This window comes from Aspergillus brunneoviolaceus (genome assembly GCF_003184695.1).
Source record: "Aspergillus brunneoviolaceus CBS 621.78 unplaced genomic scaffold BO95scaffold_7, whole genome shotgun sequence".
NCBI lineage: Eukaryota > Fungi > Ascomycota > Eurotiomycetes > Eurotiales > Aspergillaceae > Aspergillus > Aspergillus brunneoviolaceus.
The window spans coordinates 352,410-371,752 of record NW_020290737.1 but is presented as its reverse complement, the minus strand read 5'-3'; the positions used below and the strand labels follow the sequence as shown (position 1 = coordinate 371,752).

At 50.3% G+C, this 19,343-nt stretch overlaps 5 protein-coding genes across 5 annotated transcripts; 2 read left to right on the top strand and 3 right to left on the bottom strand.

Moving 5' to 3' along the window:
• Positions 1 to 6,789: 6,789 nt before the first annotated feature.
• On the bottom strand, positions 6,790 to 8,324 carry BO95DRAFT_247040 (uncharacterized protein). The gene is made up of 7 exons (XM_025581397.1): positions 8,051 to 8,324; positions 7,949 to 7,989; positions 7,839 to 7,867; positions 7,710 to 7,756; positions 7,571 to 7,634; positions 7,441 to 7,512; positions 6,790 to 7,243 (listed from the first exon to the last, which is right to left on the bottom strand). The coding sequence occupies exons 2-7, from the start codon at positions 7,987 to 7,989 to the stop codon at positions 6,963 to 6,965; spliced, it is 534 nt and encodes a 177-aa protein (XP_025446363.1). The 5' UTR covers positions 8,051 to 8,324; the 3' UTR covers positions 6,790 to 6,962.
• On the bottom strand, positions 8,002 to 8,461 carry BO95DRAFT_247027 (uncharacterized protein). Its single transcript, XM_025581396.1, has one exon. It carries the CDS (start codon positions 8,330 to 8,332, stop codon positions 8,060 to 8,062), a length of 273 nt encoding a protein of 90 aa, XP_025446362.1. The 5' UTR covers positions 8,333 to 8,461; the 3' UTR covers positions 8,002 to 8,059.
• A 2,460-nt stretch (positions 8,462 to 10,921) lies between these two features.
• Positions 10,922 to 11,444, top strand: BO95DRAFT_439048 (uncharacterized protein). Its single transcript, XM_025585652.1, has one exon. The coding sequence runs from the start codon at positions 11,210 to 11,212 to the stop codon at positions 11,429 to 11,431; it is 222 nt and encodes a 73-aa protein (XP_025446361.1). The 5' UTR covers positions 10,922 to 11,209; the 3' UTR covers positions 11,432 to 11,444.
• A 3,434-nt stretch (positions 11,445 to 14,878) lies between these two features.
• On the top strand, positions 14,879 to 17,634 carry BO95DRAFT_505013 (C2H2-type zinc finger protein; the record flags this gene model as incomplete). Its single annotated transcript, XM_025591147.1, has 5 exons — positions 14,879 to 15,014; positions 15,114 to 15,353; positions 15,414 to 16,273; positions 16,326 to 17,317; positions 17,374 to 17,634. 5 exons carry the CDS (start codon positions 14,879 to 14,881, stop codon positions 17,513 to 17,515), a joined length of 2,370 nt encoding a protein of 789 aa, XP_025446360.1. The 3' UTR covers positions 17,516 to 17,634.
• Positions 17,635 to 18,452: 818 nt separating this feature from the next.
• On the bottom strand, positions 18,453 to 19,194 carry BO95DRAFT_439042 (uncharacterized protein). Its single transcript, XM_025585651.1, has one exon. It carries the CDS (start codon positions 18,912 to 18,914, stop codon positions 18,744 to 18,746), a length of 171 nt encoding a protein of 56 aa, XP_025446359.1. The 5' UTR covers positions 18,915 to 19,194; the 3' UTR covers positions 18,453 to 18,743.
• Positions 19,195 to 19,343: the final 149 nt, after the last annotated feature.

The window sequence follows — 19,343 nt, the reverse complement described above, 5'->3', positions numbered from 1 at the left end:
TTATGATTATTATTATGATTTTTATTATTTCTAGGTTCCAGTCACTGCGGTCGATTGCTTCTTCTTGTCCGGTGCAGCTGGAAGCAGCCACCTGTGGTGAGCTTAGTACAGTACAAGTAGTCAATCCATACTTCTGGATTATTGCTGGTCAGGAAACAAAAAAAATTAAAAAAACAACAAGCAGAGTATGCCCTAAAAATAAATCTCTATGCTTTCACTATTGCCGCCAGAAATCACTGCGGAATTTTTTCCTTCTACTATTCTTGAACGACTTTCGTCTTATTTTCTGCTCGTCTTTTCTTTGCCACCCAACGAGAGGTTTAAGTATAGTAACTGACTGCCTTGCCCAGCAGCTGACACTAAATTAGTCGGGAGTTGTTCAATCAACTCACCAACCGACTAACTAACTATGAGTTAGTATTCTCCAAGAGGGCTTTCCGGCTTCTATCCGAAGGAAAGAAAGTTACTTCTAGTCAAGACCACCCAGACTATCATAAACGTTGAGTGGAGCTATCTATCGATACGGATGTACGTCGGACGTGCTGTACATACTCACGTATAGTACTCCGTACTGTACGTACTTCCATAGATAGAGAGACGGGCTTCGGCAATAATACGTACAGAGTACTCCTTGTACCGCCAGACCTGTCGCTGCGATGGGACTGCACGAGCCCTCCGCAGCCCTCTGACGGACTGACTGGTCCAACACGAAGTACTATTGGAAGAGAAGGTTGTAGAGGCGCAGGCGGTACCGTACGGGCTCCATCGCAGCCATGTCTGTCATTGGCAGTACGTCAAGTCCTGTACGTGCGCCTTGCGGACCCTAATGGGGCTTTCAGATGGGGGGAAGAGAACCGGTAGGCCAGTCAAAAGGTGTGTGGCCTGCAGCAGTTCAGCAAGACACCGTCCTGTATGCCTGTTTGTCTCTTGTCAATCGTATTATGGGGACAAGCCGGAGTGGGCGATGGGGCAGAGGAAGTCGAGACTTCATGTCTCTCTTGTCATCTGAGACCGGATTGATTTAAGGGGCTTGTTGGTGGAGTAGGGAATCTATCTATCTGTTATCGACAAGCCACGGCGGGAGGCTGAGTGCGAGCAAGCAAGATTTGAAGAATTCGTGTTCATTGAATCTCTCTCTCTGCACAGACAGATCCAGTGAATAATGTGTGCCCCGGGGCCCGAGTCTCGAACCTTTTTTTTGGGTTGTTCCTTGTTTTGACTGATCTGATTCTGATCCGATGAACGTTTGTGGCCGGTATCCTTTTCCCGACTCCCGATCCAGGCGCAGGACCGTTGGTGTTGTTACCGTGGACCGCTCACTCTCTCCCAGTTGGAAGGTTAACTACACCCGCCGGTGCTCTAATTAACTTACCGAACGGGTAGGTAGTTACCTAGTACTCACAGCGTAAACAACACAAAATGGTTGGTAGTTAGTTCATCATCATTATGAACATCACCGTCGTCATTATCATCATCATTCAAGCAAACCTACATTCTACTCAATTACTCAGCACCCCAAGTTTTGGTCAAATCTTGCTAGTATACATGCGCTATTGAGTAAATCTTTCTACTCTGGGCGACTCTGACCTTGGACGCAAAGTTTGTGCCCCTTGCCCCGGTGGGGAAGCAACGGGAAAACAACCCCGACCTTGCACGACCACAACATATCAACCAAGGCTGATGATGATAATGAGATGAGGAAAGAGGAGGTGGGGGAAAGCTCTTGGTGGCAGAGGTTGCCCCGTTCACGGTTCTCGAACACCTCTGACGACATTGCATAATATCACAGATGTTCCTCCTGGCACTATGCCCTGGGGTGCCATCGGATATGCCAGTCGAAAGGTAGTGTACAGAGTACCGTACCGTACATCACATCCAGCCTATCAATCGATGCGAACGAGTACGAGAGAGGTGAAAGGTAGCGCCGCAGCCGTCAATATGGCGCTTTCCCATCACAGATCACACACACACATGCTCATACATACAGGTAGAGTACTGTACTTTCTTCACGAGAACGGACCCCTGCTCTTATTATTGGCAAATAACTGTAGGTACCGGTCGATATATCCCTCTTTGAGACCTGACTGGGATAATGTTTGACAAGTGTATGTCAACGGCGGCAAGCGTTTCATGAGCTGGGGCGCCATTGTCAGCCACAACGAAGCTGTTTCTATCTTGTCAAGCGACTGTCTTGGTCATATTCACCTGGAGCAGAGGTGATGCGTGTGGCAAGCAATCCTGGTCGCTCAATTGAAGTATGCAGGTAAATCTGCTCTCGTCAGCTTGGGGCAGAACATATGAGACGATAGGCTATCAGAACAAGCTCTCCCCTGAGACATGAATGCATTGTAACGTGCAGAAGTCATCCTCGTTGCTTGCTTGTCGATAGCGACTGCGTACATGCATGACACTAGTCTCGCGTTCCTGTGGTCACGATGTTGGCCAATATACCTGATGCAGTTGGATCAGATCTGGGTCTTTGGACACTTTGCTTGCTCGACTTGTAAATAAGTCATTCCGGTGAGGGGCTAGAGATCAGAGTACTGAGATGGGGCGGGCTTATGTTGGAATTGAAGTGACTTAGATACAGCGCCAATTAAGGAGCTTATCCTTAGAATATGGCTCTTGCTCTGCAAGGACGGCTAACCCACGACCTATCACGTTGACATAGGGCAACCGACAATCGTAAGCATTCAACATGCTTCTGGATCAATTACTGCAGGACATATGGTCAGCTTAGCGTAACCGTCAGCTCACGGATGTAAGTCACCTGGTCCACATAATCCAGTCAGAGCCGTTCGACATGAATCATTCTTTCCACCATTCACGACCATTTGTTCACACATGGACTATTACTGGATCAGACGCTCGATTCCGTATACCTTATACCGTCGGCTCAATCTCGAAGAGGTCAATATACTGGGTTTAATCACAGTCCATCAGAGTGTATGCTTTAGAGTATGTGCTTACAGTATGTGCTTGTCGCTACGGCCAAGACACTACTGCGTTCCAAAAGGCAGAAGGCAAAATCACGACAGCCAGGCACACAGTCTCTATCAGACAACTAAGCTATCTGTCCGGCCCAAGTTGTGGATGTTCGAAAGAGCCATTCAGAACCTCCGAATAAGTGACCACATCCATACCACTCATCGAACATCTACTCACCCCAAGCATGAGGAGCTATTCTTCCCCCCGGGTCTCAGGCCCAGCTCCTTCAGCCCTACTCATCACAGTCAACCAGACAAGGCTTCTTCCTCTACACGCGCCCAGCCCCCCTCAGAGTCAGCTCAATCCGACTCAGAAGTAGATCACTCTCCAAGCTAATTCATACCCTCAAGCCCAAGCCACCCCAGAGCATATCGACATAGCGCTGACGAAGATCAGCACAATCATCAGCCACCACCAACTAAGCCCTCGAGTGCGTGAATAATTCATGTCAATCCCCTTGGTTTGCACAAGAATACCAAGCGAATCCACCAAAAGGATCTCACCGAGTTTGCTCCGAATAAACTCATCCGGTTGACCCCGTTCCACCGAGCCCCATCCCTGCAGGGCCCAAAACAGAGCCCGACAAATCATCCGACTTCGTCCCTCCAAGATTCCCGCGCCAGTTGCTGGAGATAGAAGATCTCCCCCAGTATCAAGGCCTGATGTCACACTGTTTGCCCGCCACGTGCTTCATGGCATAAGCATGGAGTAATCCTCGGCCTGCATGGAAGACTACCGATGGGGGCGTGGCGGGGTTTCAGATAAACATGTTGATGTTCTTCTAGTGATTTGGGAGGAGGCTTGGCTTGCAATTTATGCTCGGAGACCCCGGAAGGCGATGAATGGCTCTTAGTCAGAGTTGGGGCGAAGTGGGCTTGCATTGGTGATTGCGGTGGTGATGAAGTGGGATTCCGTGGACTGGAGTTGAGGTACAGTACATAGTACAAGCGAGGTTTGAGGGTTTCGAAGGATGTGCTGATGCTTGACATGTGAGAGTTGTCTAGCCGGGTTGGTCTGGTCTTCACAAACAGAAGGTTTTGGTGGAAAGGGACTACTACGCGTAGATGGTGATGTGATGGTGGCGTTGAAGCAATCTGCGATCCTCCTCATCAAGTCTAATCTCCGATTTCATGCAGGTTCTTATCACAGTTCCATCGATACTGCCTTGATGTCTATGGGCTAGTGCAATTCTTTCGGACCGATGGACGTTCGGGAAGACTTGATTTCCCGGGCACTGCCATCTCGCATCGAGTTATGGCACCGCAGTACGACAGACCCAGCCTGGGACACGACCAGCTCGGCTGTAAGACATCAAATATCAAGCACTGAAAGCTCACACGCATCCGAGACTGCTCCAATCATCCATCTCACCGAGAGACAACGAGGGGTCAAGTTGCGCAAGGCTCACCACCAATGAACCTCGGACCAAGTCATCGTCAGAAACTCCCACCCCTGGTAGTACGGGGATATAATAAGCTTAAAGGAGAATTTTCAACACGAGGAGGAAGATGTCTTACTTCCCACCAATAACACCCAAAACTCCTTCTCGAGCAACCCGCCAATCGTATGTCACATGATCCTGCATCACCAGACCTGGAGATAGACATTCCTGTAAGGGGAAGATGCATTGAGAACAGGGACCAAGGAGGAATGACTGGAGGGAAGGGTGCATCCCTCACAGCCTTACTATTAGACGCGCAGCCCACATTGCCTACCACTTGATGTTGAAACTGAAATGACCAATTTGTCCCGCATGGTCTGTCATCGCAACGTAGGGGCAAAGGCATCTACTGAGTGAGGAAGATGACCGAGCGACGAAATTCAGACCGACCTTTCTCTTGTAGCCCAAATCATGTATTTGCGATAGCAGTATGTGCACCCAGAGAGTAAACCGGCATAGAACCGGCGCAGTCTAGGTAAGTTTAGTGGTATAGTCCGAGCCAACTATAAGAGGACGAGACATAATCGCAATGGCTTGATTGCCTATTTGTGTAGATAGATCGGCCATCGACTATTGTCCTGAACGGCGACCATGACGTTTATGAACCCCGTTCCCTCCATCATCCCACCATCACTCTTTCTCCGATGCGCCCACAATTGAATCATCCATTCGTACTTATCCGTAACAAGATGAGCGGCGACACTGCCAGGCACCAACCATCCTTCCATCCAACCAACCATTCCAAGACACCAACAAAAGAAAAAAAAGTGGCACTCACTCACCCGCTGCTGATTCATCGAAACGATGATCCCGATCATCCTCTTCCTCTCTGTTTGTGCCTGGCCTGGGCTAGCCGGCCATCCCGAGCCCGTCGCGGTGGGCAGCGTATAGTCGACTCCCCAATCCAGCCATAGTCCAGCACCTGGCCAAATGGAGTTTTACCTAGCAGGTGCCCCGAACGAATTGCCATCCAGAGTCTCTTGAACTTGACTTTTTACCCCTTTTTCGTTGCATTGCATATCCCGTTTCCAGTTTTCTTGTGTTCCAGTTTGAGGTTTTGTTTCCTTTCCCTCATCCAGCTCCCGACCCTGTACAATAAATAATCTGGGAGACTATCTTCAAATCCAAAATCCGATCCTCACCACCCCACCGACCCCCCCCCCCCCCACCGACCCCCCCCCCCCCTCCAAAGACCCCCGTCCATTTATCATTTGTCCTTCTCGAACCCTTCCACTGCACAAGCAGGCGCATGAAACCAGACCAACAAACCCACAAACCCCTCCACAATCCACCATCCACAATCCACACCATCCCCAATTCAATTATTCTTGACCTCTGGCCGCCGCCGGGGGAGGGGAGAGACCCCCGGGCCCCGGAAAGATGGAAAGACTTTTTAAAAGACCACGACGCGTAAACCTAACCCCTGTTCTTCGCTTTTTCTAGGCGGGTTTCGCCTTGATTGCCGTTGCTCCGTCTCCGTGCTCCGTAGTTTAGTCTAGCGTCAGTGTGGTTCGGAAAGTTCGGTGGGTTTTTTTGTCTTGGTCACAATTCTAGAACTTTGCGTTTCGGCGGAGTGAGATTTTTTTTATTTTTTTTTTCGGGACGGGTTATCGCGCGGCTGGCTCGGTTGGGCTGGTTGGATTGATGGTTTGGTTTTGATGATGATGGTGGTGGTGGTGATGGTGATGATATGGGGGGTTAAGGTGGTGCCAGTGGGATGGATAGTGTCGGGCGTCGGGTGTCGGGATACTTGAGTCAGTATTATGCTATCATGATGCTATATACTTCTCTATATGCTCTATATGTATATGTTTGCGGAGTAGGATTCCCAGGAGTATCGACCGGTCTATGTCGCGAGATAAGTATCATGTGCAGTACATATATATTCCAGGACACACCATATAACTTCCACCGCCACCGCATACATGCAAATAGCCCAAAGCCTGCTAGCAAGGGTCGCATACCCCCATAGTAGATTCCATAAGTACAGTACAATAATCAACAACAACCCCATTATCCACGTCGATATACACTCCAAACCCCAACCCCAAAACCTGGAGTGAAGCGCAGCCTCGGCAAGGGGCATTTATCAATGGTAAACAAGCAGCAACCGCGAACCACGGGACCACCACACCCATCAGCAGGACGGGAACGAACCATGGTATTCTCGCGGTGTAGTCCAACCATCAACAAGAACCGACTTTGCCTGTCACCATCGAACTCTGGTTCCTGGCAGGTTAGAACTGCTCAATGACATATCCATACCCATACCCATACCCATACCCACCTAATTAAGTTGAATCCTGTAGTATCAGCTGGGAGGATATATTCAATGATGGCCAGTAGGGAGATATACTACGTACTAAGTGAGTCAGTATATATAAGTCACTATGAAGGCCTTCCACACTACACTACACTACACTACACGACATTCAACAAGTGCACAATACAACCAGTGTCCACCCACACCAAAACTCCCGCCCTCCACAAAACACTTTCCTCTATGCTTTAGCAGTCAGTCAACTGCCGAACCTCATAATCTACCTAACCTTCTTTCAAAAATAGAGCAGGAAAAGACTACAGTACACCCACCACCGGTATAAGTACAGTCCAAGTATCCCAGTCCATCCTGACCAGGAAACCCTGAGCGAAGACAGCGCAAAAATCCCAATCCCAATCGCAAACAACCAACTAGGTTCAGAACTCGAGAAAGAAAAGCCATCGCCTCCTGCTTCCGTGTCCCGACTCGCGAGAACTTTGTTGTTGACGGTGGGGCGAGCCCTATGTGGGTGGATTCGTTCCGTTCAACTGAACCTGGTGGCAGTTAGGTTACCCTTTGCGCCATGTGTGAGCCTAGCCGAGTATACTGCAATCATCTAGATACTAGTTACCGGTGAAAATGCACAAGCAATATCTAGGTCACGGTGAAAACGGGGGTGAGTGCCCAAACAAGGGCGACACGTTATATTGGATTCATCCGTAGAAGCGGTCAGGAGAGACTAATAGCTTACTGGTAGTGTTCCATGGAGTCCGACAAAGGCGAGAACTCCCGGTTGGAAGGGGTTGTTGAGCACGGATGTTTTCTGGATATGTAACTAAGAAATTTTTTTCTTTCACCGACTTACTGACTGCTGCTCCTACCGCTTTGGAAGTGGACGGAGGTCCCGAGGATTGCACACGGGATTGTGGGTGATGATGGGCTGTTCTTCTGGATGTCAGTCTTCGGGGCAAGGGGACGTGTTGGCGTTAATAGGTATCAATGGTTCACTTGCGGATTTACCGGTAGATGTACAGTACTTTCCACGAAAGTCGGGTCTGGAAGTCGGTCTGTGTTGGCTTCCTTAATATCTTTTCGTACAGGTTTCATTGTACTCCGTGCGGTACTTCACAAAGTACGGACGGTACATACGGTCGTTATGCATCGATAGCCGCGATGGCCTTGACTAGTGTCAAAAAGGCGAAACTGGCGGGGATCCTGCAAAGATACCTGGTGGGGTTCGGTGGTGTAGGGTAGCATACCGGTAGTCCACCAGATCACGATTGAAGATTCCAGGTTCCATCTTGTGATGGACTACGGAGTAAGTTACCGGGCGTAGGGAGGCGGTAGAACTTCTTCCGTACCTATGAGTACTAATTCACCGAGTACGAGGGACGACGGTCGATCACCTTTATTCGGTTGATGGTCGGTCTGGGTAGATCTTGCTGCATCATCGGCAACCGAAGAAAAATCCTTACGGGTAGCCGCAGCGTCAGAAGAAAAAAGAAAAGAATGCCCAAATCCAGCAAGCATTTCGACCGAGAAGTCCTTCTCTGCCGCTGGTCCTGGCTGATGGTTTGTGCAATCATCTCGATGCGTCTCAAGTTTAGGTCGGTGCTGGCCCCCTTCTCTCTCTCCCTTGCCATTCACTTGAGATGTGTTGCTCTTGGTGTCCTCTTTTGAGATGATTGAGATTCCGAGTCCGTTCAATGGTTGGGATGGATGCCGGACATGCTTCTAGCTTTTCGTTTAGACTCTCGGAAGGATGTGGAAAGTGGGTAGTTTAACAACAAAGAATGATAGATAAGCAGCATGCCCCCCTCTCCCTCACCCTCTCTCGGAGAAATAAGCCCCTCAATAGAAAAAAAAAGTCGAGGTTTGGATCCCGAATCGACCGTGAAATATGATGGATCATGGAAGGAGAGGAAAAGAGCGGGATCGGTATGTACGGAAGTTTCTTTCGAATAGGAAAAGAAAGGCCCTCTTCCCCCCCCTCCCTTCAACCCGTGCGCCAATCCAGGAGGCCGGGACCGTGGGCCGTAATTCCCGATTTCCGCAGTGGAGTTGGAGTGCTTGCTTCGATCATGAAGATCAAAGTCTGCTGAGTATCTCTGACTGGCGTGTTATCTATCTATCTCAAATCGATTCTTTTCTTCGTCCTCGTAGACGAGGCCAGTTGATGCCCTCGCAAGCAGTCAGCACAAAGTACCAGTCCATCAACACACACAGTTGACTGGGTCGGACCGCTGCATGGACCGGAAAGTGGATCGGAAAAACGGGATGTTGGTCAGGATTTGGGTCCCCTCGGAGTTCTTTCCCCTCTTCTCCCAGTGAGAAAATCCAGGCGGCTGGACGTGTAAGAATTGGCCGAGTGGTGTAGACTGTACGATTGTAGAGGTCTGACGGAATAGACGGTCTGACGGTCTGGTCGGTCTGGTCGGTCACTCACCGCTCTTATTATTGCTGCAGTCGCAGCCCAGCAGCTCCTGGCAATAATTAGCTATACAAAGCGGTGAGCGAGGCAACACACGCAGTCCGACTTTCCGAGGGACTATTTATCGCCAACTGCTAGTCTGGATGCTGCATTAAGGCATGGTACTGATCGGTTGGGCCGTCCTGGGCCCTGCGTCTAAGTAGGGCTGTCTGTCAACAATCACGGGGTGTCGATAAGAGGGGTGAAATAACATCGAGCAAGTCGCCCCGTCCCGTCCGTTCGACGATGTTGTGCAGGCAGGACCAGAACCAGAAGCAGAACCACCCTCCATGTAGGAAGATGGATAAGTAGTACGTGTACTCCGTAATGGACACATGTTCCAGCACTGCGAAGAATGATCCACAGCTTAGACAATATGTACTTCCTGATTCCTGCATGTGGTGCGGTTGTCTTGGATCTGGATAGATTGAAGTTGAACCGACCCGATGAATACTAGATACAATGCCTCTCTTCAATAATCAATAGACTGCCGGTGGATAGCCTAGTTCTTTCGCGGGGTACTTTTGTACTTCCCAGTGGGTTGTTCCCACTTTTGATGGTCATGTGTGAGTGTGTTCCCCTAGTAACTCAGCCCGCGTCGGGGTCCATAAGAGACGCCCCACATACCGGGATTTTACGGGAATCTCTCGTCGTGGTGAGAATAATTGAGATGAAGACTGGAATCAATTATCCCAGTCCTTCCTGCTGGCGAGAGGAGGGAAGGGCCTTGAACTCGTCCTGGTATGGCATGACTTGAACCATGATCCGACGTGCAAGGAAAGATGGAGAAGAAGCAACAAACCAAGCGCGAACGGAAAACTGGGCATTGATAAGATTGGAGGATAAGAGCCAGAACCTGGAGAGTCATCCACGATCATCATCTGACCTTAAGGAAGAGGAGGAGGAGGTGATGCTGCTGAAGATGATGATGTATAGCTTCTCTTTCATCCAATGTGGACCAAAGCGACTGACTGACGCGGAACAAGGGCGCGTCTCCGAGTGAGGCTGGTTAGGCGCGACGGCGGACTTGCTTGGGGGGGGGAACTTACAGGCAGCCATGGATGATGACCTCGATGATGATTGCCCTGCCACTAAGGAAACTGTCGCTCCGAGACTAAACTACTCACTAAACTCACTCGGTACAAACCCATAAAACGAAGGCCCTGTTCGCCCATGCCACGGCTGCAGATGGGACCAGACTAGGTCGGCGGGCGATGCTAGGTCGATGCATCTCTGGCTTGGATGCAGAATTGCCAAAAACAGAAACAATAGTGTTTGGTGTGATGATGATGATGATGATGATGATGATGATGCAGTCATGCAGTTCCAAATAAGGGCCAGCTGGGTCGCGCCGAATTTCTTCGTTGCTTTCCTGATGTGTATGTACTTACTGTACAGTATGCCCAGGTTGAAGGGAGGGGTATCGTGGTGCCCTCCATGCGCGAACACACCACACAAGACACATACTGGAGCAGCCACACTGGGCATATCTGAAACCGAGTACTACGTAAGAACAACAAAGCCAATCGCTGTGGCGAACGACGACGACCCGAAAAGAAGAAAGTTGAGTCGTCCTGTCGCGTACCTGAGTCTTCCTTCTGCGGATGGCACTGCGCGCAATGCTGATCCAGCTGACCTTAAGCTGAGACGGCGGGAGGAGGGGAGGCAAAAATTGTGAGAAAAAAACATCCTCGCAGGATAAGTAAAGGAGAACCGTACGATGTAGGCGGGCTGAATAGCCTTTCGCACAGTCAATGCACTTCCTTTTCTGGTCGGGGCAACATCGAATGCGCCGAATGCACTTCACAGCCCATTAATCTTCTGAATGAATACTCGAGTTAGATGTGGATACACTGACTCCCGATGGAGCGGGTGGTGATCTGTCAGGCTGAGAGGCATCACATCGTCAGCAAAATTCTCCTATTGCTGCGTGGTGACGGGTAGCTGTTGTTGAGTTTCTTTGCATTCCTTTTTTTTGTTTTTTGTTCTTTTTTTCGTAGTTCGAAAAGCTAGCTAAGTATGCTTTGAATGAGGAGACTGTTCAGGATGAATGACTTGGCACAAGGAGTCGAGAGATTTCCCATATACCTTTATCCCTACATGGTTGCGATGCGATGACTGTCCAGATATCCATAGAACACGGTTGAGACTAAGATTAACAGCAGCAGCAGCAGCAGGATCCCTCGTCATGGTGATGGAGATGGAGAAGGTCTGGAACAACGGCCGCTCCTCGGTCCTGTCTAAGATCCACCTGACTAGTTCAACTCTGTAGGAGTCACTTCCAATTGGTGCGCATATGGATCAAATTCACAAGAGAGTCAGACACAGAAATCTTAGATGCCGTTGCTAATGCTCAAATCCGAAATCCGTGTTCCGGACTCGACGGAGTGTCGATTATTGCCGTCATCCTACAGGGGAACTCCGAACACTCGGGGACGGAGTGTAGATGTATTACTGATTTGGTGCTTTCGGAGGGGTAAGTAGGGTTTCCAAGGAGGGGTGAGAGGGACGAGAGGGACATATCAGTCAAGAGGGGAACTCAGATGGGAACAGAAGGAGGGGGGATCCAACCTCAAGAGGGACAGGAGGGGTAGCTGGGAGTGGCGGGTTCCATTGTTTCTCCGTCATGCTGCTCAGAAAGGAGGGGGAATGGAAGGAACCTCGATGAATCAAACTCACCAAACAGAAAAACCAAAAATCAAATGAGAATGACAATGCAGGAGGAACCAGGATGATCGATATATCGATTCTCAACCTTGAATCATGCTGGATTCTTACTGAGCAACATAATAATGGACGCCCGTTCGGTCCAAGCAGTCAGTCCGCTTAGCCTGTGTGGGAAAAGAATCCCAGGTGGAAATGAAGGGAGAGAACACACGAATCATGTCGGCACTGTTCCTCCGTGGCATTCAAGCGTCGGTGGCATCCTTGTTGGAGGGGCAAGGGGGGGCTGACGAGGGGCGAGACGAAAGAAGAACAAGTGGGAAAAAAAAATAAAATCTGAAAAAGGAAAAAGAAAATAAATAAAATTAAATAAAAAGCGAAATAAAAGAGACAAAAGGGAAAGAGGGAGGGAGAGAGAGGGGCCAGGTGCGTGTGATTTGATTGATGATTATCGCAGCACACACACACTCTCTCTCACACACAGAGAGAAAAGACAACCACCGAGAAAGAAGAGAGACGGAAGGACGGAGAGACGGAGAGGCTGGCTGGTCTAACCTTCTTCAGCTTTGCTGTAGCTCGAGTATTTTCGCGTCCTCCCCTCTCTCACTGTGGAGCTTTCGCACGCAATGATCAAAGATACAGCAATTGGAATTGTATTCAAATTGATTAAGATGGGCGCTGTATCCATTCCCACCATAAGTTAGTCACTACTACAGTAAAGTACTGTACTTTACTTGCAAAGTACCCTTTCAAAGATCAATCAATAGATAATGGATTACAATCTGACTCTTGTGGTGAACGGCCCCGCAGTCACCGACCGGGCTGGAGTACGTACCACCCAAATTGTGGCCGTGGTGGGCTGTCAGATAGGGGGGGGGGGGGGGGTGGAGGGGAGATAGAAGGAGGGGCGGGCGATAGCTGAGTACTAAAGAATAGAGATAGGGATGCGATGACTTCGATAATAATCACTTGGTAGTGCCCTAGACCTTACTTGCCCCAACTGACGTTACTTAGACAACTCGAATATTCTTGTTCTTCACTTGCTTGCTGCTGCTGCAGCACCCACCCACCCAACAGAGTTACATACCATACCGCTTTGAAGCTGCTCTCTCATACCAAGCCGAACCCCACAATAACAATAATGAATTCATCGTCACAGAAAAGAGACCCCGGGTCGAAGACGGAGAACCAACCAATGCAATCGAGAAATGCACAGAGGATCCAGAGGATCCAGAGGCTCCCTCAGACTCTCAGTCAGCTAGTGGTTGCTGCGAGTCCTCCTTAGGCTACCTTCTAGGGTTAGGTCGCAGGTGACTGCCGCTGAACGGAGGTTCCGTCACTAATCAAAACAGGGATAGGGTGCTAGGAGCTACTACATTATGTAGGTATAGACAACAATCTAATCACTATCGCATAGGCTCTGGCTGGAGACTCTGGATCAATTCCAGATCTAAAGAACCGACATCCATGATCATCTACATATTATGATCAGGGGAGAGAAGAAACATGTAAAATGCTGCCCGATGTTATGCATATAGGGAGTCAAGTTCTCCCATGCCAGAACAAAAGAAACAACCCAAAAAAACTCGGATCAATTTTAACGGATGTTGACAGGTTCTTTTTCTTTGCCTGGTGTGCGTTTTTTTTTTAGGATTTTTTTTTTGCTTTTCACTCATACTGGCTGTGTGTAGCGTAGCGTAGCGTGTAGTGCGGAGAGGGAAATTGAAGAGTGGATATAGATGAATGCTCCCTCACATCGGACTAAACTAACAAACGGTCGATTCAGCCAGACGAAAGGACAAGCAGGACCCCCCGGCTGAACCGGGTTGACGGGTTGGAAAGTGTCCATGTGGGTTTGGGAAGAGGGAGAGTCCACTTGAAAGTATCCATCCACCGTCCAGTCTGTGACTCTGGCTTCGGTAATTGGGGGGAGAAAGACCAGAAAGACCAGAAATTATGGGTCAAGGAACTCTAGGAACTTTAGAGCAAAGGACGTGTCCTAAGCGGGATTGGGGATAGTGCGGTGACGCGGGTTAGTCAGAAATCCAAAGGAACTAACTTAACTCACTAAATAATTGAAAAAGTGGCAATAGAGGAATGCAGTGCGTGCCTGTGCCGGAAGACCGCTCAAATCGCTTGATTTTGCAACCCCCTCCGTCAGTCCCGCCGGGAAACGAAGCCCCTCTTTTCCGCCTCCCACTTCCCTGTTGTTGTGGTTCTCCTGCGCTGCTCGTCGCCCAAATCAACTGCCAACACCGACTGCTGGCCACGACCGCCTCACTTGTCGCGATCCAGCGATCGCCCAAATCTTCCTTCCCCCATCATCAGCTTGTGCCCACGTCCTGTCGCGACTTGCTCGCACTTCCCCCCTCCCCTCCCCTCCCCTCCCTCCCCTTCCCTTCCTTCGACCCAGACTCTCCCTCTGTCTGTCTGTCTGTCTCTGTGTCTCTCTCCCTCCCGCAAATTCGCACCGCACTCTACTTTCTCCTCATCCATTCACCATTCAATCTTCCCCCTCCCTCCCTCCGTCCCTCGTCCCTCTTACCCATTCTTTTCTTCCTCTTCTTTTCTTCTTCTGTCTTCCTCCCTCTTTTCTCCTCCTTCTCTCTTAACGTCTTTCCTCCCCCTCCCCTCCCCTCCTCCTCTTCTTTTCCCTTCCCTTTCCCCTCTTCCCTCCCCTCCTACTGGGTCATTATTCAACATCTTGCTCGCTTTCTCTTCCGTTACTTCTTCTGGGTCTTTCTCTTTCCTCTTTTCACAGCCGATTTTCGCCATCCTGGCCGTCCACGCCACTTTCACGATTCCCCTCTCCTAATCCGCCTGTGGCTGGATAACTTCAACCCTTCCCCTCATCCCTTCGAGTTCAACCTACGCTCTTCTTCAAGATACCCCCACACAAGGAATGACCAGACAACAAACCGAATCCTTGTCGTCTACCCGTCTTCAGAATCGGTGTGAAATCACGAAAGGAACGATAGCGCAATCTTCGCAGTCGAACCTGTTCCATTGAGATCCAGCCTCCGTGCCCTTGGTTTCGCCGCCCGCCTCTTCACCCATGGCTCCCAGCGCACCCAACCCGGCGGCCTCCGCACCCGTCAAAAAGACGTCCGTCCCAGAGAAGAAATACAAATGCCAATTTTGCAATCGCGCCTTCAGCCGAAGTGAACACCGCAGCAGACACGAACGATCGCGTAAGTAGTCTACACAATTTCTGGTTGAAAATTCTTGTGATGAGTTGGCTGCGCTGATCCTAGTGGCGGTGTGAGGCTAATTCTGGTTTTGACCCACAGATACCAAAGAGAGACCCTTCAAGTGCTTAAAATGTCGGAGCACCTTCGTGCGTCGAGACCTTCTTCTTCGACATGATCGTACTGTCCATGCCAAAGATGGTGGCATTCCACTAGTGTCCGAGGGCAGGCGACGCGGTGGCGCAGGTGTGCGAAAGACTTCCCCCACCTCCGGCCCCGCCAGCAAACCCTCAGTCACAGTCGATCCTACTACGCTCGAACAGATCGAGGCAAGCAGTGATGGTATGGTCGATCTTGAAACTGCAGCCATGTTGATGACAGATTTCCAACACAAGGCTGCAGCCGCTGCGACTGGTCAATCCAACGATCGTGCTGATTCCGATCGCTCATTTTCCCCCGGACGCGGTTCGTTATTAGAGCCTTCGGTCGGGTATCTGTCTGGAAACGCGACACTCCCGCAAATGCCCTGGGACACCCTTGTCTCGCCGGCTGATACAAAGCACTCGATGGGGTCGCCCTTCGCGTCCCACGATGGTGGAGCCGATTCGCATCCACTCCCGTCAGTGATGGATCGGCACGGTCCCGTAGGCGATGGTTTGGCTCCCTCGCTCCACTCTCTGGTCAACTCGCTCCCCATGTCGGGAACCTCGACGCCGAATGCTTTGTCCCCGTATCCTTCGATGACGGGTCCTGTCAGCCCTGTGAACTACCGTAGATCCCCTGGTCCCAGCCAGGCCTTGACACTGCCCAAGGCTCCTCAAATCGCCAGCGAAACGGAGCGGAACATGATCATGGACCGCCTAGAGGATGCCGACTCGCTTGGTGTACTGCCCGACTCATTCCAGCTGCCCCCCACATCTGCACTCAACAAGTACCTGTCGACGTATTTCAACCTGTATCACCCTCATCTTCCCTTCCTGCACCAGGAGTCCTTCCAGCCCGCTGAAGTCTCGGCGCCTCTGCTTCTCGCGGTTCTCTCTATCGGTGCTTTGTATACTTTTGAGAGGAAGGACGCGTTTATGCTTCATGTGGGGTCCAAGATGCTGGTCAACCAATTCCTGCAACACAAGGAAAACTTTGACTCAAGAAAATGTCCGCTGTGGGCGATGCAGAGTACCCTTCTCAACATGATCTTCGAGAGTTGGAGCGGCGACCCAAAGGGACTGGAGTGGACTTGCTCCATCAAGAGTCTTTTGGCCAATGTGAGTTCTCTGTTAGTCCAGAGGTTTAGTTGCTTGTACTGATCGATTATAGATGGTTGCTGGAAATCGCTATCAACTGAAGCTTCGCACTGAGGGTCGTGAGGGTATCCCTTCCAGAGAGGATTGGATTGAGGATGAGTCTTGCCGCCGTACCTATTTCGCAGTCTACATCTTCTTTGGCATGCTCACCTTGACTTTCAATCACACCCCAGCGATGAGCTTCGACGAGTTTGACAATCTTGAGCTCCCTTCTTCCGAGTCTTTGTGGAACCTCGATGTGACCGACGACGACGCTTGGCGCCGGAGCCTGGCCAATGCTTCCACCTTGACCGTTCGAGAAGCCCACGATTGTCTTTTCCAAGGCGAGCAGACCCGATACAGTGCATTCGCCACACGCGTTCTCATCAACGCTCTGTTTCTCCAAGTGTGGAACCACAAGCGCAGTTTCGAGGCTCTGCAGGACGTGGTTACCGAGTACAAGCTTCGCCTCGCTTTGGAAACCTGGGAAAGCTCTCTTGAAGTCTGCGAGCCGGAGACGATGGTGGTGCCCCTCAGCACCCCTCAGAAGGGCCACCCTCTGATCTTCAACTCGATGGCGGTCTACCGAAACACTCGCGCTCGCCTGGAAGTGGATCTCAAGTCGATCCAGGAGGCTCTGCGCTACCACTCTTCGTACGAAGTGGCTGCTGCCATGACGGTGGCCCGCGAGAAGGTCAAGCGGTCTCAAGAGATGAACAAGGTCATACAATCGTGCTTCGAGTGCATCGAAATAGCGGCCGTTCAAGGTATTAACTGGGTGGCGCAGACGTCTGCCACGAACTGGAGCGTCGAGCACCCACTGTGTGGCTTGGATTTGATGGTGATCCTCAGTCTCTGGCTCTATCGCCTGGAACATGACGAAGAGCCAGCGACCGAGGCGGAAATTGCCATCTACAACAAGGTGCGGAATCTGTTTGACGATGACGCCGTCGATGCTTTTGGTAAACTCAGCTCTACCGTGGCCCGTGTATGGGGTAATATCCTAGACGGTGTGGTAGTATGGGGGTAAGTCATTCAATTCTGGTTTCGATTGACAGTTCAAGTTACTAACTTTCGAACAGCATTACCAAGCTCATGGGCGAGTCATTCAAACTCCATTCGCAAGCCTTGATCGGCTACGAGGATTCGTTGCGCGTTGCCAAAGACCAGCCTATTCATGCAATGCCTCCCAAGACGTTGGCCAGTGTGGGAACGGCATACTAATGCTGCACATGCCACGGCCAAGGTGACCCCGGTTGCGTGAAACACATACACTTCTCTACATTCATTCAACATCATATTTGGGACACTGGATTTCGGTTTAGGGTCGGGAACGGATGCGCAAGTCTGGGCGGCAAGATGTGATTTCCGGTGACGAACTCAACCGCCGCATAATGATTCCTTGCTGGCGTTCCCCGGCTCCTTTTCATTACTTTTACTTTTCTTTCCCCTATCATGCGTTATGGTTCATATTTCTATTGGTTTTGCAAGAGCTCACGGGAGTCCGGTGTGGTCATTTTCTTGTTTTGATGGGTTGATTTTTCCCAGGCAACATCTCGACACCCGGCTGGTCCTGTGTGTTCTTCCCTCGCACTCGGTGGAGTTGTTGTTTTTTTGTCTGCTTTCTATCTGCTCGTCTACACCCTTAATTCTTAGTGCTGTCCGTTCGATTCTTGCGCATGAGCGTGTTTGGTTTTCTTTCTTTGGGGTCCGAGACATGTTGTCTTTGACTGCTTTTTCGATACCTTCTGTCCGTTATATACTTCTTTTCTCTTCTTCTCTCTTAGTCCTTCGTTGACATACACTTGTTCTCCCCTACTTGTTGATGCCATCTTAATGTGAGCTTGCGTGCTGTTCATGTGATTAACGCGTCCCCGCCTGTTGATTGTTTTTTCGCTCTATCGTTCTGCTGCTTTGGGTTTGTCCTATTCGCATGTTGCGATCTGAATATTCTTTTTTCTTTTTCGATGTTGATTCTTTCCGCACTGTTGCACATGCTTAATTGGTTGTAGTTTGTTCTGTACAATAAGTAATTTGCACACAAAATATAAGTATTTGGCGGGGATTACAGCTCGGTAGTTGTAGTAGTTCGGTGGTTGTAGTATGATAAACCTGTCCTACACCTTGGTCATCTGCATGATTAAACACTATGACTATATTTATGCCCATAACTCCTTCTCAATCATATGTACACTTTGACTAGGGGGGGGGGCGTTCAAGAACAGACAGGCTCAAGGACCAGTCAATAACCACAAAAAATCCCAAAAAACCCCAACACGAACGTCGCCAGCGGGGAACGCAGGCACTCACGCATTCCGCCATCGGGAGAGGTACGTAGTAGCGCGTCCCGCAGCCGAGCGGGGCGAAGACGACGGCGTCTTGGGGCCCAGGGGTAAAGAGTTAGGGATGGTAGGCCTAGTTGTACGAGGATGCCGAAGATGGAGAAGAAGGGTCAGATAAATGGGGGTGGTGAGGGTTGTGAAGGTGGTGGAATGGGGATGGGGCGTGCCGGGGGTTGTGTAGGTGTGTCTTCGGTGGGCTTTGCGCGACCTTGTTGGGGGGCATGGGCGGTTGTGGGAGGGGTGGCGCTGGCTTCAGTGAGGGCACTGTCAGGTATCATCATTGCTTTGGTTGTTGTGGTTGTGGTTGTGGTTGTGGTTGTGATGCCATCTCGGCGTTCGGTTTGCGACAGGAAATTCGGAGCGGAGAGAAGTCCGGAGAGACAGAAGACAGAAGACTATGGAGGTGGGGTCGGTGGAGCACAGGCTGGATTCTGGTTCGCTGGGCGAGATCGACGGGGTATACCTGGGGATTTAAGATAACGATTAACCAGAGAGAGATCATGATAAACAACTTATCAGTGCGGACTCCGGAGATATCCTCACCTGAAGGAACGATAGGCGATAGACGATAGACGATACAGTGAATGCAATCAATGGCAGAGTGAATGAGGAAAGGAAGAATGCCTGAGGATCAGCGGACCAGGAGCGGCGCAGGTGACTTTCTGCTGCCTTGTTTGTTTTACCCCTCATTCCCAACTGCATCATTTCAT